Source organism: Scyliorhinus canicula, chromosome 7 (genome assembly GCF_902713615.1).
Source record: "Scyliorhinus canicula chromosome 7, sScyCan1.1, whole genome shotgun sequence".
NCBI lineage: Eukaryota > Metazoa > Chordata > Chondrichthyes > Carcharhiniformes > Scyliorhinidae > Scyliorhinus > Scyliorhinus canicula.
Window position 1 is genome coordinate 209395546 of NC_052152.1, and position 23456 is coordinate 209419001.

The 23456-nt window shown below is 48.3% G+C and overlaps 1 protein-coding gene across 1 annotated transcript in view; it reads left to right on the plus strand.

Moving 5' to 3' along the window:
• The window catches only part of chd6 (chromodomain helicase DNA binding protein 6), a 210252-nt gene that overhangs the window by 120696 nt on the left and 66100 nt on the right, over window positions 1–23456 (plus strand). The window contains 6 exon segments of the mRNA XM_038803834.1: window positions 5207–5450; window positions 10171–10347; window positions 13585–13728; window positions 19357–19612; window positions 21226–21436; window positions 22369–22564. Of these exon segments, the coding sequence (XP_038659762.1) occupies window positions 5207–5450; window positions 10171–10347; window positions 13585–13728; window positions 19357–19612; window positions 21226–21436; window positions 22369–22564 (1228 nt within the window).

Here is a 23456-nt window from a genome sequence, read left to right on the forward strand (position 1 = left end):
ACAAATAAAATGGATGCAAAATAAAAGAAATTAAAGACTAAATTCAATGCATTTTCAGCTGTTGGATTTCTCTGGGGAGTTTGATTATCTGGACACGTTGATCGATCAAGGTTGGGAACCCGCATAAATCTTTAGTACGGTGCTGGTTCCAGACAGTTAGCTCGAAGGAGGCAGCAGAAGCATGGGGACACACCAGCTGGAGGTTCTCAAAGCCACACATCACCTCCATTTGGAACTATGTCACCATTCCTTCTCTGTCGCTGGGTCAAAATCCTGGAATTTCCTTCCTAACAATACTGTGTGTGTAGCTGCAACACTTATCTACCTGGCAATGTGGAAAATTTCCCAGGTGTGTCCTGTACACAAGAAACAGAATAAATCCAACCCAGCTAATTACCGCCCTATCAGTCTACTCTCCATCATCAGCAAAGTGATGGAAGGAGTCATCAACGGTGCTATCAAGTATTTGTGGCATGGGTGCGGTTGCTGTATGTGGCGCCAAGAGCAAGGATGAGGACGAATGATATGAGCTCACGAAGCTTTGACTTACGCAGGTGTACGAGGCAGGGGTGCCCGCTGTCGCCGCTGCTGTTTGCGCTGGCCATAGAGCCATTGGCGATGGCTCTCAGGGGGTCGGCAGAGTGGCAGGGGATAATGAGGGGACAGAGGGAGCATCGGGTATCGCTCTATGCCGATGACCTCTTGCTGTATATTTCAGATCCGTTGGAGAGTATGGGAAGGATTATGGGTCTGTTGGGGAGGTTTGGAAGGTTCTCGGGATACAAGCTGAATATAGGGAAAAGCGAGGTATTCCCGGTGAATGAGCTGGCACAGCGGGCTAATTTAGGGGGGGATGCCATTTACGGTAGCGAGGGTTAGGTTTAGGTGTTTGGGGATTCAGGTAGCGAGGGAATGGACGAGGCTCCATAAGTGGAACTTAACAAACCTGGTGGAGGAGGCCAGGGAGGATCTTAAGAGGTGGGATACACTGCACTTAAAGTTGACAGGGAGGGTCCAAGTGGTGGAAATGAATATTCTGCCGAGGTTCTTGTTTCTCTTTCAGGCTATCCCGATCTTTATACCAACGGCCTTTTTTTGGAAAGTGGACACAATCATCTCTGACTTTGTATGGGCGGGGGAGGTGCTTAGGGTGGAGAGGACCCTTCTACAGAGGCAGCAGGAGGGGTTGGCGTTGCCAAACGTGTTTCATTATTATTGGGTGGCGAATGTGGACAAGGTGCGAGGTGGTGGGAAGGAGAAGGGGTAGAGTGGGTTAGGACGGAGGAGGAATCTTGTAGGGAGTCTAGCTAAAGGCTATGGTGAAGGCAGTATTGGCAATGGCTCCGAGTAGGTATTCAGGGAGCACAGTGGAGCAGTCCACGGTGAAGATATGGAATCAGCTGAGGCATTTTAGGGTGGAAGGGATGTCTGTGCTAACGCCGCTGTGCGAGAATCATGGTTTTTTTTTGGGGGGGGGGGGGGATGCATAGTGTATACATAGGTGGAGGGAAGTGGGGCTGGTCAAGGTGAGGGATTTGTATTTGGAGGAAGGGTTCGCCAGTCTGGAGGAGCTAAGGGAGAGGGTAGAGCTGCCGAGAGGGAGTGAGTTCAGGTATCGACAGGTTAGGGACTTTGCACGAAAGGTCTGGAAAGGGTTCCCTAGATTGCTGGGATACACCCTGCTGGAGTGACTGCTGCTTCCGGATGTGGAAGGGGAGGGAAGAATTGGGGATATATATAAATGGCTGGGGGAGCAGGGAGGCGAGCGGGTGGTGAAGATCAAGGAGTAATGGGAAGCGGAGTTGGGAATGGAGATCAATTGGGGAGTATGGAGTGAGGCACTGCGAAGGGTAAACGGGACCTCCTCTTGTGCAAGGATGAGCCTGATACAGTTTAAGGTGATGCACAGGGTGCATGTGACTCGGGCGAGAATGAGTGGGTTCTTTCAGGGGGTAGCAGATGAATGCGAGAGGTGTGGGCGGGGGCCAGCGAATCACACCCACATGTTTTGGGGTTGTGAAAAATTGGGAAGATTCTGGGCGGGAGTGTTCGCGGTCTTAGCCAGGATAGTGGAGGAGGAGGTGGACCCGGACCCATTGGATTGGATTGGATTTGTTTATTGTTGTCACGTGTACCGAGGTACAGTGAAAAGTATTTTTCTGCCAGCAGCTCAGCAGATCATTCAGTACATGGAAGAAAAGGGAATTAAACGTTGATGATATTTGGGGTTTCAGAGAAGCCGGAGCTCATGGAGAGGAGGAAAGAGTGGCGGTTGGCATCACCACGGGGGGTAGCAGCATGGTTGGGTGACCTGTATGACTTCCTGTGGTTAGAGCAGATAAAGTATGAGTTAAGGGGCTCAGCAGGGGAGTTTGAGAAAAAGTTGGGTATGTTTGTGACCGTGTTTGAGGAGCTGTTTGTCGCAGCGGGGTAGGGGTTTTGGGGGGGGGGGGGGGGGGGGGGGTGAAAAAGGAGACAAATCTGTACCAACTATATAGTTGATTGTTGGGAAGAATGTCCCGGGGGTTTATTTGCTGTAACCTACTTTGATAGAAGTTTGAATAAAATGCGTTTAAAAAAACAAAAACAGTGCTATCAAGCGCCATTTATTCAGCAATAACCTGCTCACGGACGCTCAGTTTGGGTTCCGCCAGGATCACTCAGCTCCTGGCCTCATTACAGCCTTGGTTCAAACGTGGACAAAAGAGCAGAATGCCAGCGGTGAGGTGAGAATGACTGCCCTCGACATCAAGGCAACATTTGACCAAGTATGGTATCAAAGAGCCCTAACTAAACTGGAGTCAATGGGAATCGGGGGAAACTATCCGCTGGTCGGAGTCATATCTGGCACAAATGAAGGTTATTGTAGTGGTTGGAGGTCAATCATCTCAACTCCAGGACATCACTGCAGGAGTTAGTCAGGATAGTGTCCTAGGCCCAACCAAAGTCTGTCCACCATCTACAAGTCAGGAGTGTGATGGAATACTCTCCACTTGCCTGGATGAGTGCAGCTCCAACAATACTCCAGAAGCTTGACACTATCCTGGACAAAGCAACCAACATGATTGCTCCTCCTCCCACAAAGGTTCAAGCCCTCCACCACCGACAAACAGTAGCTGCCGTGTGTACCATCTACAAGATGCACTGCAGTAAGTCACCAAGGTTCCTTAGGCAGCACCTTCCAAACCCACGACCACTACCATCTAGAAGGACAAGAGCAGCAGATACCTGGGACCCCCACCACCTGGAGGTTCCCCTCCAAGTCACTCACCACCCTGACTTGGAAATATATTGTTGTTCCTTCACTGTCACTGGGCTAAAATCCTGAAACTTCCTTTTTAACAGCACAGTGGATGTACCTACACCTCTAATACTGCAACGGTTCAAGAAGGCAGCTCACCACCACCTTCTCGAGGGCAATTACAGATGGGCGACAGAAAGGCTCACATCCCATTAACAAATTTTAAAAAGCTGCCAATATTTGGTCACAAAATTTCCCTTCCTCCCTGAAGAGGTGACCAAGCTAAACACTCAGACCAATCTTCCAACATTTGGTGGCTGAAAGCAACATCTCGTCCACCGCCACAATCCTAGGCAACATCCTGCAAGAGAGGAAATGTGGGCAATGCAGCCTAGACTGATGCAGAGAGTCAACAGTCATTCTTCCATCCCATTCTTCCATCCCATTCTTCCATCCCATTCTTCCATCCCATTCTTCCATTCTTCCATCCCATTCTTCCATCCCATTCTTCCATCCCATTCTTCCATTCTTCCATCCCATTCTTCCATCCCATTCTTCCATCCCATTCTTCCATTCTTCCATCCCATTCTTCCATCCCATTCTTCCATCCCATTCTTCCATCCCATTCTTCCATCCCATTCTTCCATCCCATGACAGCTTTCATTTTGCATAGTTGATGAACAGAGACAAAGAGCAAGCAAAGGAAGAGAGAGAAGCACAGATGGACCGATGACTAATACCGATGCTTGAATTTTGTTTTGTACCTTTTCACCAAGACATTATATTCCACCACATGAGGAAAAAAATCAGCAGATGCTGAAAATAACAAAATGCTGGAAACCCTCCTGTGGAGAGCAGTGAAGAATTAATATTTCAAGTGTGGACCCTTCATCAGAATTTAAATTGTGAGAATCGCTTCTCTCCTCAGGGAAGAGAAGATTGAGAGATTTTATAGAGGTTTTTAAAACCATGAAGGTTCTCGCCAGAGTATATAAAAACTGTTCCCTATGGTGCTGGGCACTTAATTTGCAACTTTAAAGTGATTGGTGAAAAAAAAGCAAAGGTGACATGAGAAGATATTTGCCTGCTGGTGAGTGATTGGGATATGGAAGCATTGCCTGCGAATATGGTCGTAGCTGACTCAATTTTGCCTTTCAAAAGGGAATTGGGTAAGTACTTAACGATAAACTTGCAAGGCTATGGGGAAAGAGAGGGAGAGTGGAACAAGCTTGAATCCATGACTTGGACCACAGCCATAACCACAATCCTTCCCTTGACCATAAGGATGTGCTTTTTTCATGGTTGAGTTTGCTACATGGAATTGGAAGTGAGACACCGTTGAAATCCGCCAGCAGCCTTTGGAATAGTTGATCCATTTCATAGATGTAGAATGAGAAATATGCACGCTGACCTGTTGATGCCTTTTGCCTTGTTGCTCCCTCTGTTGGTTTGCAATGGACTGTGACTCTGTGTGATGTGACACTGCTTTGACCAGTGTGTTTTTAAAACATGGTTGCTGAATTTTCTGAAGCAATTCATGTTTAAAGGGCAGTCTTCTAATAGCTGGGCTGCAGTGTCTCTTTTCAATTAGTGAAGACGAGAATCATTCAGTTTCCACTCCTGAAATATTAAGGGATCAACTTGACTATGGTGGAGCTTCCAGCCCAGCATGCTCACAGTTGCCTAGCCTAACACTATCTGTCTCTGTTTGATATAAAGTACACGGTTGAGGTACCAGGGCCCAGTTTGGGCAGTGGATAAAAGAAAATTAGTTTCAAAAGAGGGGGAAAGAAAAGATGAGGTTGAGTTTCAGACCAGTTATCATTCTTTCTGCCCTGCGCACCACCATGCTTCCCCATCCGCCAACATTCCCCGCTCATGTGTGCGTGTAGCTAGCTTCCATAGATCTACATTTGTTTTCTCTTCCTGCTCAAAATAGGTTCTCCAAACTTTTATATTTTTCAGAAAAAATTGCATTCTGGCTGATGAAATGGGTCTGGGGAAGACAATCCAATCAATTACATTTTTGTATGAAATCTACCTGATGGGAATCCGGGGCCCTTTCCTCATTATTGCACCTCTGTCCACGATAGCCAACTGGGAGCGGGAGTTTCGAACGTGGACGGAGGTAAACGTTATTGTGTATCACGGCAGTCAGATCAGCCGGCAGATGATTCACCAGTATGAAATGCACTACAAGGATTCTGAGGTGAGGTTTTCAGTCTTCTAATTGGATGTCCACACATTATTAATAAAGTATTTTCTAATTAGGACATCCTGATGCTGCTTGTGAAATTTTTTTTAATAAATATTGGATATCGGAAACAAAAGCCCAGAGAATCTAGACTTGATGTTTTGGACTGCGACACTTTGTTTGAAATTGAGTCTCAGGGTGAAATATTAGCCAGTCTCCAGATGATGACTTGCCTGCTGTGTGTTTCTAGAACTTTATACTTGTATTCCTGTTTGGAAAGTGCAGTTAGTTTATTCCAGGATCTGTGAAGCCTCTGTTTGCCAAATGTTCCTTGTGGTTCCTTAGCTCAGTTCTGGGAGATGTCCCTGAATGAGAAATGTTAAAGTGCAGCATTTTAACCATAGAAAAACCTCGGCGGTCAACTTCCTGAAAACCAAATTTAAGTTGGTTGAATCTTTGAAGTCAATCGACATGAACACAAAGGCGGGTTACAGGCCAGTTAGTCTAACGCCCATGGTAGGGGACGATATTAGAAAAATTCTGAGGGACAAGATTAATCAACACTTGGAAAGGCAGGGATAGTCACCATGGATTTGTTGGTGGGCGATCCTGTCTAACTAATTTAATTGAGTGTTATGAAAATGTAAATAAATATATTTATGAGGATAGCATAGTTGATGTGGGTTACATGGGCTTCAGTAGGTCTTTGACAAGGTCCCACATGGGAGGCTGGTCCAAAAGGTTACAGTCCATGGGATCCAAGACAAGTTGACCAATTGGATCCAAAATTGGCTTGTTGCTGGGAGGCAAAGGGTGATGGTGGAGAGATCCTTTTGCGATTAGAAGCCTGTGACCAGTGGTCTACCACAGGGATTGGTGCTGGGACCAGCGGCCTACCACAGGGATCGGTGCTGGGACCAGCGGCCTACCACAGGGATCGGTGATGTGACCAGCGGTGTACCACAGGGATCGGTGCTGGGACCAGCGGTGTACCACAGGGATCGGTGATGTGACCAGCGGTGTACCACAGGGATCAGTGCTGGGACCAGCGGCCTACCACAGGGATCGGTGCTGGGACCAGCGGTGTACCACAGGGATCGGTGCTGGGACCAGCGGTGTACCACAGGGATCGGTGCTGGGACCAGCAGTGTACCACGGGGATCGGTGCTGGGACCAGCGGCCTACCACAGGGATCGGTGCTGGGACCAGCGGCCTACCACGGGGATCGGTGCTGGGACCAGCGGTGTACCACAGGGATCGGTGCTGGGACCAGCGGCCTACCACAGGGATCGGTGCTGGGACCAGCGGTGTACCACAGGGATCGGTGCTGGGACCAGCGGCCTACCACAGGGATCGGTGCTGGGACCAGCGGCCTACCACAGGGATCGGTGCTGTGACCAGCGGCCTACCACAGGGATCGGTGCTGGGACCAGCGGCCTACCACAGGGATCGGTGCTGGGACCAGCGGCCTACCACAGGGATCGGTGCTGGGACCAGCGGCCTACCACAGGGATCAGTGCTGGGACCAGCGGTGTACCACAGGAATCGGTGCTGGGACCAGCGGCCTACCATAGGGATCGGTGCTGGGACCAGCGGTCTACCATAGGGATCGGTGCTGGGACCAGCGGCCTACCACAGGGATCGGTGCTGTGACCAGCGGCCTACCACAGGGATCGGTGCTGGGACCAGCGGCCTACCACAGGGATCGGTGCTGGGACCAGCGGCCTACCACAGGGATCGGTGCTGGGACCAGCGGTGTACCACAGGGATCGGTGCTGGGACCAGCGGCCTACCACAGGGATCAGTGCTGGGACCAGCGGCCTACCACAGGGATCGGTGCTGGGACCAGCGGCCTACCACAGGAATCGGTGCTGGGACCAGCGGTCTACCACAGGGATCGGTGCTGGGACCCTTGCTGTTTGTTATATACATTAATGATTTGGATGTGAGTGTAGAAGGTATAATTAGTAAGTTTATAGATTACACAAAAAATGGTGGTGTTGTTGATAGTGAGGAAGATAGTCTGAGACTACAGACTGACATTCATCAACTGGTAAGATGGGCAGAGCAATGGCAGATGGAATTTAATGCTGGTAGGTGTGAAATGATGGATTTTGGAAGGTCTAATAAGGGTAGGATATACACAATGAACAGTAAGCTCCTGGAGAGTATTGAGGAAGAAGATACCTTTGATGTACCAGTTCATAGCTCTCTGAAGGTGGCAACACAGCGAGATAGGGTGGTGAAGAAGGCATACGGAATGCCTGCCTTCATTAGCCGGGGTATAGAATATAGGAGCAGGGAGGTCTTAGTGCAACTTTATAAAACATTGGTTAGGCCACAGATGGAATATTGTGAACAGTTCTGGTCGCCACACCATTGGAAGGACTGATTGCACTGGAGGGCGTGCTGAGGAGATTCACCAGGATGTTGCCTGGGATGAAAAGTTTCAGCTAAGGAGAGACTGGATAGGCTGGGTTTGTTTTCCCTGGAGCAGGGGATGGATCTGATAGAGGTGTATAAAATTATGAGAGACATAGATAGGATAGATCGGAAGAATCTATTCCCCATGGCAGACATGTCTAAGACCAGAGGGCAGAGGTTTACGTGAGGAGTAAGTGGTTTAGATGGCCCCCGAGGAAACATTGTTTCACCCAGAGGGTAGTGGAAATATGGAAGGTGCTGCCTGAGGGGGTGGTGGAGGCAGGAACTCTCACAACATTTAAGAAGCATCTGCGGAACACTTAAATCGCCACGGCAGAGTAAGCTATGGACCAAGTGCTGGTAAATGGGAGTAGTATAGATTGGTATTTGATGGTCGGCATGGATGTGATGGACCGAAGGGCCTGTTTCTGCATTGTTTCTGATTCCTAGTTCTGTCACTATTCCACCATTCTGAAGTGCAGTGCTGAGGCCATGTACGGAAGGGTCAGTGTTAGACTCTGCATGATTTCTGATCTCTGGTAACTTCTGTGAGCCTATTTTCAAATCTTCTCTGGCCACAGATGTGTCAGAGGACTGGAGGACAGCTAATGTGGTAACATTATTCAAGAAGGGTGGTAGGGATAAACCAGGAAATTTCAGGCCAGTGAGTCGACTTGAGTGTTAAGGAAACGATTGGAAAGAATTCTTAGGGACAGAATTAATCTCCACTTGGGGCAGCAAGGATTAATCAAGGGTGGTCAGCGTGCCTTTGTCAAAGGCGATCATGTCTTACAAATTTGATTGAATTTTTCGAGGAGGTGATTAGGTGTGTAGATGAGGGTAGTGCAGTTGATGTAGTCTCCACATGGACTTCAGTAAGGCTTTTGACAAGGTCTTTCATGGGAAACTGGTCAAGAAGGTGAGAGCCCATGGGATCCAGGGCAGTTTGGCAAATTGGCTGAACTACAGGAGGCAGAGGGTGATGGTTGAAGGTTGCTTTTGTGACTGAAAGCCTGTGTCCAGTGGTGTACTGCAGAAATTGGTGCTGGATCTAATGCTGTTTGTAGTGTATATTAATGATCTGAATGTGAATGTGGGAGGTATGATCAGTAAGCTCACAGATTATACAAAAATTGGTGGTGTTGAATAGTGTGCAGGGATTGCAGGACAATATAGATGGGCAGAACAGTGGCAAATTGAATTTAACCTTGAAGAGTGTGAAGTAATGCATTTTGGAAGGACTAACGTGGCAAGGGAATACACAATGAACGGTAGGAAGCTCAGAGGACTAAAGGGACCTTGCATGTTCAGAGATCAGCAGGACAGGTAGATAAGGTGGTCAAGAAGGCATATGGAGGGCAGCACGGTGGCACAGTGGGTTAGCCCTGCTGCCTCACCGAGGTCCCAGGTTCGATCCCGGCTCTGGGTCACTGTCCATGTGGAGTTTGCACATTCTCCCCGTGTTTGCGTGGGTTTCACCCCCACAACCCAAAGATGTGCAAGCTAGGTGGATTGAAGACACTAAATTGCCCCTTAATTGGAAAAAAAATTAATTGGGTATTCTGAATTTATATTTAAAAAAAAAAAGAAGGCATATGGGTTACTTGCCTTGATCAGCCGAGGCATAGAATATATGAGCAGGGAGGTTATGATGGAGCTGTGGTTCGGCCACAGCTAGAGAACTGTGTGCAGTTCTAGTTGCCACACTATAGGACGGAAGTGATTGCCCTTGCAGAGGAGATTCACCACAATGTTGTCTTGGCTGGAGCATTTGAGCTAGCAAGAGAAACTGGATAGGATGGGGTTGTTTTTCTTGGAGGAGAGAAGGCTGAGGGGGACTGGATTGAGGTGTATAAAATTATGAGGTACATAGATAGGGTGGACAGGAAGGAACCTTTCCCCTTAGTGGAGGGGTCAGTAACGAGAGGCATAGATTTATGGTAAGCGGCCGGAGGTTGAGGGGATCTGAGGAAAATCTTTTTCACTCGGAGGGTAGTTGAATCTGGGACTCGCTGACTGAAAGAGTGGTGGAGGCGGGAATTCTCACAACATTTACGAAGTATTTAGATGAGCTCTTAAAATGCCTCAGCACACAAGTCTATGTACCAAGTACTGGAAAATGGGATCAGTTGATAGGTGCATGGTGGCCGGTACGGGCATGATGGGCTGAAGGAACTCTTTCCATGCTGTTGAAAACTCTATGATTCACTTGACAGCAGCAGTGTTCGATGCTTGCCTTGGTGTATGAAATATGGACAATAAGTCAGAAATGCAGTAATTTATCTTCATGCCTTGCCTTTCAACTTTGCAGGGCACTCCCGTTCAGGGTCTTTTCAAGTTCAATGCAATCATCACCACGTTTGAAATGATTTTGGCCGACTGCCCTGAGTTACGGAAAATCCAATGGAGTTGTGTGGTCATCGACGAGGCCCACAGACTGAAGAACAGGAACTGCAAACTTCTGGAGGGTCTCAAACTCATGGCACTGGTGAGGATGCAGATACTCTTTTTAGCCCTAAAGATTATGGGTGGGTTGAAGAACATAGAAGGAGGCCATTCAACCATCGAGTCTGTTCTACCATTCAGTTGGATCATGGTGGACCTGTGCTTTTCCTTTGATGAGTCCTATGAGGAGAGGTTGAGTAGAATGGTTTCTCTGGTTTTTGAACAGTGACAGATGATCTCTCTGGCATAAAGTTTTTAAAGGGCTTAATCGGCTAGATGCAGAAGAGATTGTTTCCCCCGGCTGGGAAGTCTAGAAAAGTGGTCATAGTCTCAAGATAAGGGATTGACCATTTAGGCCGGAGGCGAAGAAAAATTGCTTCAATGAGTGTTGTGAATCATTGGCATTTTCTACCTCCGAGGACTGTGGTTGCTCAGTCGATGAGGAGATTCAAGGCTGAGGTCAAAAGATTTTTGGATGCTAAAGGATTCGGTACATGGGGAAAGAGCTGGAAAGTGGAATTAAAGAGGTACATTTGCCATGATCACGGCCTCAAACTTGCTCCTATTAGATGTATTTAATCAGTTTAGATTTTATTCTCCAGTCCAGACATAAGCTGGCTGGCATTCCATTGCATTGCCAGCGGTACCATCCTAAACATGGGTCCCACCTGCCTGTTCTGGTGCCTCAGGGGTTTCTGAAACCCCAAGGTGCAATTTGAAGAGGAGTTGGCCTTGACAACATTCCTCCCGGAGCCAATAATACTAAAACTACTCACTAACCTAGTGAGTTTCCATGGCACCTTTCAGTAGACAAATTGGTTACTGTGTTTTTGTATTGCTCACTGCGGCTTGTGGGTGTTAAACAAAAGCCTATTCAGAGGTAGGTTTTAAGGAATCTTTGAGAGAGGGTTAGGGATAGAATTCCAGAGCTTTGGGTCTAGGCTGCTGACAGCACAGCAGGTAATAGTGGAGAAGTTAAAATTGAAGATGCCTAAGAGGCCAGAATTAGAGGAGTGCAGATAATAATAATCACTTATTGTCACAAGTAGGCTTCAATGAAGTTACTGTGAAAATCCCCTAGTCGCCACATTCCGACGCCTGTTCGGGGAGGCTGGTACGGGAATTGAACCCGCGCTGCTGGCATTGTTCTACATCATAAGCCAGCTGTTTAGTCCAGTGTGCTAAACCAGCCCCTTAGGACTGGAGGCTGTTGCAGAGTTAAGAAGAGGAGAGGCTATGAAGGGATTTGAAAACAAGGGTGAAGGTTTTAAAAAGGCATTCTCAGAATGGGAGTTAATGTAAACCAGTGAGCACAGGGCGATGAGTGGATGGGACTGGGTGTAAGATGCGACACAGGTAGCAGAATTCTCCTGTTTACGGAGAGGGCAAGATTGGAGGATGACCTGGAGAACATTCCAGTCTGGAAGTAACAACCGTGTGGATAAGGTGAAGAGTAACGATTTCTATACCTTCATCACGCCCGATGAGCACTTGACCCAATGATTTACATGCAGCAAAGATTTTGCGAGAAATCCCGGAAGAGATGGGGTGATTGGGGAGTGGATTCCAGGGCAAAGGGCAGAGAGAGTGAAAAGAGACGTTCTGTTTATTTTATATTTAGCAACGAATGGGGTTGAATTACTGAAGCTGGTTTCAGGGGTGTAATCGGTTCCTTTGTGATTTGTTTCAGTGGAATGTAAAGCTGACTGATGACTGGCTGAATTTATAATGTTTACGCTTCAGACCGCAGAATGGGATGAAATTTGTTGAACAGAGAAATTATTCAAATATTTGAAAAGAAAGCAGAGTTACTGTGCCCTGTTGTGCCACAGTACCGTTCTCATACCTGGCGTTAAGCAACTAACGTATTCTTCCTCTCTCCTCATTTCACCCTTCTCCTCAATCCAACCCTCTCTTTCATCTCCCTCCCGCGCCCATCCTCCCTGCCCTACCACCGTGCCCTCCCACCCATGCCCTCCCTCCTTCCCTCACCCCCCCACTCCCTATTTCCACCTCTCTCCCTTTTTCCATCATTCCCCTCCTTTCCTCGCTCCATTCTTCACTCTCTCTCGACCCCTCTCTCGACCCCTCTCCCGCTCTCTCGACCCCTCTCCCGCTCTCTCGACCCCTCCCCCGCTCTCTCGACCCCTCTCCCGCTCTCTCGACCCCTCTCCCGCTCTCTCGACACCTCTCCCGCTCTCTCGACCCCTCTCCCGCTCTCTCGACCCCTCTCCCGCTCTCTCGACCCCTCCCCCGCTCTCTCGACCCCTCCCCCGCTCTCTGGACCCCTCCCCCGCTCTCTGGACCCCTCCCCCGCTCTCTCGACCCCTCTCCCGCTCTCTCGACCCCTCTCCCGATCTCTCGACCCCTCTCCCGCTCTCTCGACCCCTCCCCCGCTCTCTCGACCCCTCCCCCGCCCTCTCGACCACTCCTCCGCCCTCTCGACCCATCCCGCTCTCTCGACCCCTCCCCCGCTCTCTCGACCCCTCCCACGCTCTCTCGACCCCTCCCACGCTCTCTCGACCCCTCCCCCGCTCTCCATCGACCCCTCCCCCGCTCTCTCGACCCTCCCCCGCTCGTCTCGACCCCTCCCCCGCTCTCTCGCCCCCTCCCCCGCTCTCTCGCCCCCTCCCCCGCTCTCTCGACCCCTCCCCCGCTCTCTCGACCCCTCCCCCGCTCTCTCGACCCCTCCCCCGCTCTCTCGACCCCTCCCCCGCTCTCTCGACCCCTCCCCCGCTCTCATCCGACCCCGCCCCCGCTCTCTCGACCCCTCCCCCGCTCCTCGACCCCTCCCCCGCTCTCTCGACCCCTCCCCCGCTCTCTCGACCCCTCCCCCGCTCTCTCGACCCCTCCCCCGCTCTCTCGACCCCCCCCCCCGCTCTCTCGACCCCTCCCCCGCTCTCTCGACCCCTCCCCCGCTCTCTCGACCCCTCCCCCGCTCTCTCGACCCCTCCCCCCGCTCACTCGACCCCTCCCCCGCTCACATCGACCCCTCCCCCGCTCACGATCGCCCCTCCCCCCCGCTCACCGACCCCTCCCCGCTCTCTCGACCCCTCCCCCGCTCTCTCGACCCCTCCCCCGCTCTCTCGATCCCTCCCCCGCTCTCTCGACCCCTCCCCCGCTCTCTCGACCCCTCCCCCGCTCCCTCGACCCCCCCTTCCCTTTCTCCTTCTCCCTCTCTTTCTCCTTCTCCCTCTCTTTCTCCTTCTCCCTCTCTTTCTCCTTCTCCCTCTCTTTCTCCTTCTCCCTCTCCCCTTTCTTACTCCCGCCACGCATTCAGGAACACAAAGTACTTTTGACTGGAACTCCTTTGCAGAATACAGTGGAGGAACTCTTCAGTTTGTTAAATTTCCTCGAACCTGTTCACTTTCCTTCTGAGTCCACTTTCATGGAGGAGTTTGGGGATCTAAAGACTGATGAACAGGTTTGTGAGATCTAATTTGGATTGTTGGTGAACAAGATGATCGTTTCAACATTAACAGCTGATGGGGGAGGGGGTGGGGAGGGAGAGTCCCACAACTATTTGTGTGAAGATGTGCTTGCTGCTGTCACCCCTGAGTGGCCTGGTTTAATGTTCACTGCCTCTCCTGCCAAAGCAAGATGGCCACCAACACCTATCTTCACCGCATATGAATTGAAAACCATTCATGTAATTGGCTGGATGCATCAGCAACAAATGCTGCCTTGTTACAGATTTTGTTTCCGTAGTCGTTAACAAAACCATGTATCTTGTGTAAGAGAAACAGTGCAGAGAATAGCAAAATGTTTTGGGTATTGATGAGTGAGTATTGCATTGAAGTTTGGGGAATGACTAAATCTGATCTCCATACGCTCAATTATGCCACAGAGTGAAGCATACAGTTGTACTGACTGCACACGTGCCATATTGGCAGAAAACATAGTCTTTAAGGTTATCTACCCTTGGCACGGTGGCGCAGTGGTTAGCACTGCTGCCTCACGGCGCTGAGGACCTGGGTTTAATCCCTGCTCTGGGTCACTGTCCGTGGGAAGTTTGCACACCGTCTCCCCGTGTCTGCGTGGGTCTCACCCTCACAACCCAAAGATGTGCAAGGTAGGTGGATTGGCCACACTAAATTGCCTCTTAATTGGGGAAAAAAATAATTGGGTACTTCAAATTTATTTTAAAAAAGGTTATCCACCCATTCTGTTTCCCTCACCCCACTGGAGGAAATATTTTCTCGCTGTCTACCCTATCAGATCCTTTAATTACCTTGCTTTAATTAGATCACCCCTAGATCTATATGCATGGGAAATAACGTCCAGTCTGTGAAACGTAAAAATCTGTGGCCCATTGGTGTGGGTCACAAACCTGGAGCAATGCTCTGCAGTTCCAGGTTCCACCATGGTAGATGGTTACATTTGAATTCTGAAATAAATTCTCATAATTAAACTCACTTAAGCCCTGGTTCTGGTCGACCTGTGCTGCTCCGAGGCAAATATATCCTTCCTAAAGCCTGGTGCCCATATCGGAATGTTTTTGTGGGTCAAACTAGAGCTGTATAGTTGAAGAGTATGTATTTGTATCTAGACCCTTTGAGATTAAGGATGTTACATTACCCTTTTAGATTATTTTTGTACCTGCCCCCTAGCTTTCAGTAATTTCTGTGGCCTCCAATCTCTCTGCTGGTCCACAATTCCTAGCTTCTCATCATTTAGAAAATATTCCGATCTCTCTTGGGTCCAATGTGGATGAAATCTCGCTTTCCGACGTTATACAGCATCTCCTACAGTCTTGCCTATTCACTTAATCATTCAGTGCCCTTTGCAGTTTTCTGCTCCCATGCTGCATGCCTTACCCTGCCACCTAACATAGTGTCGTCAGCAAATTTTAATATCCGGCTCCAGTTTAATTTATCCAAGTCATTTATAGATGATGTGAAAAGCTGCGCCCCCAGTTTTGATCTCACGGGAGCTTTGCAAGTCACATCCTGCCAGTACGAGCACGTACCCATGATTCCTACACTACGCTTCCTAATCAGTTTTTATTCAAGCCATCAATTCATGCATCTCATTTTTATTAAACCTCATGTACCTTGTCGAAGTTTACTTCTGCAGAAACCCCCTTAACTACCAGGTTATCTGCAGGTACAGAGAGAAACAGAGTTAACGTTTCAGATCGACAATGTTTAATCAGAGCAGGGGTGGCACAGTGGTTAGCACTGCTGCCTCACAGTGCCAGGGATCCGGGTTCAATTCCGGCCTTGGGTGACTGTGTGGAGTTTGCACTTTCTCCCCGTGTCTGCGTGGGTTTCCTCCGGGAGCTCCTGTTTCCTCCCACAGTCCAAAGATGTGCAGGTTAAGCGGATTGGCCTGGATCAATTGCTCCTTGGCATCCAGGGATATGCAGGTTAAGTGGGGTTAGGGGGTTGTAGGGATAGGATGAGAGCCTGGTTTGGGTGCTCTTTCAGGAGGTCAGTGCAAACTCAATGGGCTGAATAGCCTCCTGCACTCTAGAGATTCTATGAACTGAGGAAAGATGGATGTTTTAAAAGTTAGAAACAAATTAATTAACTCTTCAAATTCAGATTGCTTCTTTAGGCGTAACCGTTAAAGGTCCGAGCCTGCTCTCTAGTCAGCTCATATTTGTCGAAATATTAAGACACTCAGTCCTTAATAACAGATTCTAGTAACTTCTTCACAAGTAAATGGGTGTTTTGGGGGTTTGGTTAGCTCCTTGTAATGAGTCTGTCGGCCTCAGACACCTCAGTAATGAGTGATTGGACTGAAACTGCCACTCTTAAGGCAGATGCAGTAATCTAATAGTTGAACAAGGGCATTCTGCACTTTGCCAGTTGTTGATAGACAAGCAAGCTCATTTAATCGGAGCTGAAAGGTGTCTGAGGCCGACAGACTCGTTTTCTTTTAACAGCATTGTCCTGATTGAGCAGGTGGTAGGGGCCTTGTGTGTATGAGTAAACTTTCAGCTGGTTAAACTCTAGCAGTGTGGTGTGCACACCTAAAAGTTCTAATACTTGGTATTTTCCAACTTGTAGCCCAATTCTGAGGTGTTACCGTGGCGCAATGGTTAGCACTGCTGCCTCACGGCGCTGAGGACCCGGGTTCGATCCCAGGCCCGAGGTCACTGTCCGTGTGGAGTTTGCACATTCTCCCCGTGTCTGCATGGGTCTCACCCAACAACCCAAAGTTGTGCAGGGTGGGTGAAATGAAATGAAATGAAAATTGTTTATTGTCACAAGTAGGCTTCAAATGAAGTTACTGTGAAAAGCCCCTAGTCGCCACATTCCGGCGTCTGTCCGGGGAGGCTGGTACGGGAATTGAACCGTGTTGCTGACCTGCCTTGGTCTGCTTTAAAAGCCAACGATTTAGCCCAGTGTGCTAAACCAGCTCCTGTAGTGGATTGGCCACGCTAAATTGCCCCTTAATTGTGAAAAAAAAATAATTAGGTACTCTTTTTTTTAAAAAAAATTAAATTTGTAGTCCAATTCTTTTACTTCATATCGTTTAAACTGACATTGCTGCTGCAATACTGCGGGAGGTGTTTCCTTTGAATAGGATTGTTAAACTGAGGCTCCTCTTGACTTCTCAGGTTGACTTAAAAGATGCCATAGTACCAGCAGAGAAATTCTCCCCACATCTATCCAACAACACCAGAACATTTCACTGCAACTGCAGCGATCATGCTGTGTTCGATTGGTCTGCTTTATCTGCAAACATAAATGCTTTGAGATGTTTGGGAAAAATTATTTTGTGTCTCAAGCACCAAGTCAGCCTGTGTGAAACAAAATTACATCGCTGTGGGCAGTGATAAAGAACTTGGTTTGTGGTCAGATTGAAACTTTAGCGGTGATCCCACATCTCAATATGATGGCTGATCCGAGTTCTTAACCTTGCACTTTTGTGTTAGTGCAAATCCAAATAAGTTCAGCATGTTAGCCTGTATCTTGAAAATCAAATGGTTTTGGTAATGCTCTCTCTCCTTTCCTTTCCCTCCAAAGCATCAAATATATATATATTTTTTTTAAATAATTTTTATTGGAATTTTTTACAGAAAAAATAACAAAAAGTATAGCAAAAAGCAGTAATATGCAACTAACAGCCCCATAACACCCACAATTCCCCCCATACCGTAACATCACATGTATCACATTCCCCCCCCCCCCCCCCCCCAAACAAGAGAACTTAACCATAATTAAAATTAGATAAATCAAATTTAAATAAAATAAGCTAACATAATCAACGTCCCCCCCACCCCCCCCCGGGTTGCTGCTGCTACTGTCCAGGTACCCTATCGTTGAGCCAGAAAGTCGAGGAAAGGTTGCCACCGCTTAAAGAACCCTTGCACCGATCATCTCAGGGTGAATTTGACCTTCTCTAGCTTAATGAAGCCCGCCATGTCATTGATCCAGGTCTCCACGCTTGGGGGCCTCGCGTCCTTCCACTGTAGCAAAATCCTTCGCCGGGCTACTAGGGACGCAAAGGCCAGCACACCGGCCTCTTTCGCCTCCTGCACTCCCGGCTCTACCCCAACCCCAAAGATCGCGAGTCCCCATCCTGGCTTGATCCTGGATCCCACCACCCTTGACACCGTCCTCGCCACCCCCTTCCAGAACTCCTCCAATGCCGGGCATGCCCAGAACATATGGGCATGGTTCGCTGGACTCCCCGAGCACCTGGCACACCTATCTTCACCCCCAAAGAAGCTACTCATCCTCGTCCCAGTCATGTGGGCCCTATGCAGCACCTTGAATTGGATGAGGCTAAGCCGCGCACACGAGGAGGAAGAATTTACCCTCTCCAGGGCATCAGCCCATGTCCCGTCTTCGATCTGTTCCCCCAGTTCCCCCTCCCACTTCGTTTTCAGCTCCTCTACTGACGCCTCTTCCTTCTCCTGCATAAGCTTGTAGATATCGGATATCTTCCCCTCCCCGACCCAGACCCCCGAGAGCACCCTGTCACTCACCCCCTTCGCGGGGAGCGCAGGGAATCCCTCCACCTGCCGTCTAGCAAATGCCTTTACCTGCAGATATCTAAACATGTTTCCCGGCGGGAGCCCAAATTTCTCCTCCAACTCCCCCAGGCTCGCAAACCTTCCGTCGATAAACAGGTCCCTCAGCTGTCTGATGCCCGCTCTATACCATCCCCGAAATCCCCCATCCATGTTCCCCGGGACGAACCTATGGTTCCCCCTTAACGGAGCCTCCATCGAGCCCCCCACTTCTCCCCTATGTCGCCTCCACTGCCCCCAAATCTTGAGGGTAGCTGCCACCACCGGACTCGTGGTATACCTCGTGGGAGGGAGCGGCCACGGCGCCGTTACCAGGGCCCCCAGGCTTGTATCCCCACAGGACGCTCTCTCCATCCGTTTCCATGCTGCCTCCTCCCCCTCCATCACCCACTTATGCACCATCGACACGTTGGCCGCCCAGTAGTACCCCGAGAGGTTGGGCAACGCCAGCCCCCCCCCATCCCTACTCCGCTCCAAGAAGACCCTCTTCACCCTCGGGGTGCCATGCGCCCAAACAAATCCCATGATGCTGCTGGTCACCCTTTTAAAAAAGGCCCTAGGGATAAAGATGGGCAAGCACTGGAAGAGGAACAAGAACCTCGGGAGAACCGTCATTTTGACGGATTGCACTCTGCCCGCCAGCGATAGCGGCACCATGTCCCACCTTTTAAATTCCTCCTCCATCTGTTCCACTAGAGCATCAAATATATTAACTGACACTCTGTAACTCTGAAATCAAGTTTCATTGCATATTCCGTCTCCCCTTTTCCCAGAATCTCTTTACCTTTTTCAAACAACCTACCAACTTTGAAAATCCAACCATTGCTGTTAACTGGTCATTCTTTCTTGGCTTAGTGTTGTCTTTAACCATTACTGTTTCCTGCACCATGGATTACAGCCCTTCACATGGGTTTCTCAGTTCTCCTTGTTGTTACTACTTGAAATTGCATTCAGTTTCCCCAATTTAAGTGTTAAATGCTTCTTTGGGATCACATCAATTTGAAGGTTAGCCCAAGTACGCTACTGTTGACTGAGTCATTAACGTGGCCCCTTTCCACATTATAGGTGAAGAAGCTGCAGGCAGTGCTGAAACCCATGATGCTTCGAAGACTGAAGGACGATGTGGAAAAAAATTTGGCTCCGAAAGAGGAGACCATTATTGAGGTGGAACTAACCAACATCCAGAAAAAGTACTACAGGGCTATCTTGGAGAGGAATTTCTCCTTCTTAGCTAAGGGGGCGAACCAGGCCAACATGCCAAACCTGCTGAATACCATGATGGAACTGAGAAAGTGCTGTAACCATCCCTACCTGATCAATGGTAAGTCCGGTGTATCGCACTCAATTTGTAGTATCAATACTACTCATCCACTTGTTCAAATCACTCCCTATCCTCGCTCCTCCCTATCTCCATAACCTCCATTTAATCAAGGGTTATGTGGATAAGGCTGGAAAGTGGAGTTGAGGATTATCACATCAGTCATGATCTCATGGAATGGCAGAACAGACTCGATGGGCTGAATGACCTACCTCTGTTCCTACATTTTATGGTCCTCCAGCCCCTCAACTTCCTGACATCTTCCAGGCAGCATGGTGGTGCAGTGGTTAGCAATGCTGCATCATGGCACCGAGGTCTCAGGTTTAGTGGCTAAATGCACTGAGCATTGCATAGCTGAGCAACACAAAGTAGAAGACTCTAGGTTCAATTCCTAGTTAGTGTTGTTATCCAGAAAGGCAGTACTGCCTTCATATCTCCAACACGGGTAGGAAATGGTTCTAGCTCCTGTTTGCTCTCTAATCACCCTGTCAGAAGGTGCGAGTGTGTGGATGTCAGGCGGCATTACGATCTAGCTTAGCTGTGATGCTCACTGATCAAACACTCCGCCAAAATTCACTGCCCACACGAACAATGGTTACTTGATTGACGGTTACGGAGAGATTTTGTAGAGATGTTCAAATTATGAACAGAAATTATTTCCAGTTGTTAACCAGAGAGCACAGTTTTAAAAATTTTTTTAGAGTACCCAATTATTTTTTCCAATTAAGGGGCAATTTAGCGTGGCCAATCCACCTATCCTGCACATCTTTTTGGGTTGTGGGGCTGAAACCCACGCAGACACGGGGAGAATGTGCAAACTCCTCACGGACAGTGACCCAGAGCCGGGATTTGAACCCGGGTCCTCAGCGCCGTAGGCAGCAATGCTAACCACTGTGCCGCCATGCTGCCCCGAGAGCACAGTTTTAAGGTGATTAGCACAAGAAGCAAAGGAAAGATAGTGAAAAAATTTCCTAAACATGTTATGATGGGGGCAGCACAGTGGCGCAGTGCTTAGCATTGCTGCCTATGGCGCTGAGAACCTGGATTCGATCCTGGCCCCAGGTCACTGTGTGGAGTTTGCACATTTTCCCCATGTCTGCGCGGGTTTCATCTCCACAACCCAAAGATGTCCAGGGTAGGTAGATTGACCAGACTAAATTGCCCCTTAATTGGAAAAAATTAATTGGGTACTCTAAATTTATATTTTTTAAAAATAAGCAAGTTATGATGATCAGGAAAGCGCTTCCTGCGAGGGCAGTGGAAGCGGATTCGACAGCAATGTAAAGAAAATTGAATAATAATTGAAAAGGAAATGGTTGGAAGCTGTAGGGAAAGGGTGGGGAAGTGAGACCAATTGAGTAGGTTTTCAAAGAGCTAGCATTGGTGTGATTGGCTGAATGGCCTCCTGTGCTATGGTTATAAGTCCCTGGCAATCTGTGAAGTGATGCTTGTGGGACAGGAGGGTAATGGTTATGGGGAAAGTGGAATAAAGAAGGAACAAAAAGGAGTGTGTTAAGTGGAGCACGGAGGCATGGATTCCTTTAACAAGAGACAGAACTGAAGTTCTCGATGGGGGTAAGATGCTTAATCAGAATTTGAATTTTGATTCCTGGTAGGTGCTGAGGAGAAAATCCTGGATGAATTCCGTGAAGTGCACAATCCTGATGCTTCTGATTTTCAGCTGCAGGCCATGATTCAGGCAGCGGGTAAATTGGTGCTGATCGACAAACTGTTACCCAAACTGATCGCTGGCGGACACAAGGTGCTGATTTTCTCCCAGATGGTGCGCTGCCTGGACATACTCGAAGATTACCTCATCCACAGACGGTGAGACCCCCTGTGCATGCTGGGCCCATGCCACCTCCTTTGTGGTGCGCATTGCTTCGCCATCAAAAATATGACCGTCATGAAGAATTATTCTGAATGGCTGGTGATCTATGTTATAAAAGAGTCCTTTGAGGGTGGAACGGTGGCTAGCACAGCTGCCACATGATGCCGAGGTCCCAGGTTCAATCCCGGCCCTGGATCACTGTCCGTGTGGAGTTTGCGTATTCTCCCCGTGTCTGCGTGGGTTTCACCCCCACAACCCAAAGATGTGCAGGGTAGGTGGATTGGCCACGCTAAATTACCCCTTAATTGGAAAAAAATAAATACACGAGTCCTTTTTGTCACTGTTAAATTGATTAAAATTAAAAGCGTATGCAACCTATTCAGATGTTGTGATTGTAGCTTCCTTGTTTGCCTAGTGGATAACAGCATTAAACCATTGCGATTTAATCCCTAGTTTTGCTCGGGTTTGACTTTATTGGAGTCAGCATTTGAACCTCCTTGGGTTAGGGAAATTTGTGAAAATTAGCATTGTCTATTCCTGATGGCTAGCCAGTCATTTCCACTGGGTACTGGATGGTATATTGACCCAGCAATGATAAATAATACCTGACCAAGTTGGAATGGTGTGTGACTTTGCGATGGTGTGTTCCCATTACCTTGCTGCTGTTGGTAGGAGCTATTGAAGCAACCATCGCGAGCTGCCTTAGTGCAAACTGATGGGATGCTTGAAGCAGATTCAGCACCTTTCAAAAGAGATTAGATAGATTTGCAGGATTCTGGGGAAAGGGCGGGGGAGTGGACTAATTAGCTAGTTTTTTCAATAACCCGGCACATACACAATGAGTCTCTCAGTCTCTATTGTAAGATTCCACAAAGTGCAAACCCGCTAGTTTAAATATTCAACCATTGTCTATTCCCAAATGTTTCAGATACACTTATGAGCGCATTGATGGCAGGGTAAGGGGGAACCTGAGACAGGCTGCAATCGACCGCTTCTCCAAACCAGACTCCGACCGCTTTGTGTTTCTGCTCTGCACAAGAGCTGGAGGCCTTGGTATCAACCTTACTGCGGCAGACACTTGTATCATCTTTGATTCGGATTGGAACCCACAGAATGACCTGCAGGTGAGTCTCACAGTCAGTTCCACTGGGAAGTTCCTCCACTGGGACTAGTGCTAATTGATCTGCCCTTAGAGCTGAACAGACACTGCACTCTGCTTCCATCACTAATCCTCTGCACTGAGCGTTTATTGAAACTCAATGTGGTGTAGCCTCTGGAATAATTGTAGCCTGTAAAAACCTTTAGGGATTTCCAATAGATTTGCTTGCTGTAAACACATTCAATTAGTCCACAAAAGAAAATTGCTAATTGATGATTCTTTAATTGGTAAATGCAAAAGAGAAGTAATAAGGCTAATTATCATGAGGGATTAAAAGTTACAATATGGGCTTATTATTTAGGAATCATAAGGCAAGTTGTTGGCATTACTATATTGCAAATGCTTAAAATCTGAAATAAACAAAGGAAATGCTTGAAATGCTCCACAGGTCTGGCAGCATCTGTGTAGAGAGAGTAGCAGTAAGAAGTCTTACAACACCAGATTAAAGTCCCAACAGATTTGTTTCGAATCACTAGCTTTTGGAGCGCAGCTCCTTCCTCGGGTAAATAAGCAGTGCTCCGAAAGCTAGTGATTCGAAACAACCCTGTGGGACTTTAACCTGGTGTTGTAAGACTTCTTACTGTGCTCAACCCAGTCCAATGCCGGCATCTCCACATCTTATGTAGAGAGAAACAAGAGTTAACATTTCAGCTCACTGACCTTTCAATTAGAGTTTTAGTAGGTTTTAAGCAAGAGTTAGTGAAATATGGGGAAACAAACAGAAGGAAAGGTCTGTGACTGAATGGCAGGCAGGAGAAATTAAATGACAAAACTCCCAACATTGTCGTCAAACCTGCTAACAAAAGCAGTGCTGTTGCTATTTGGCGCATCAACCTCTACCACTCAATACTACTTCC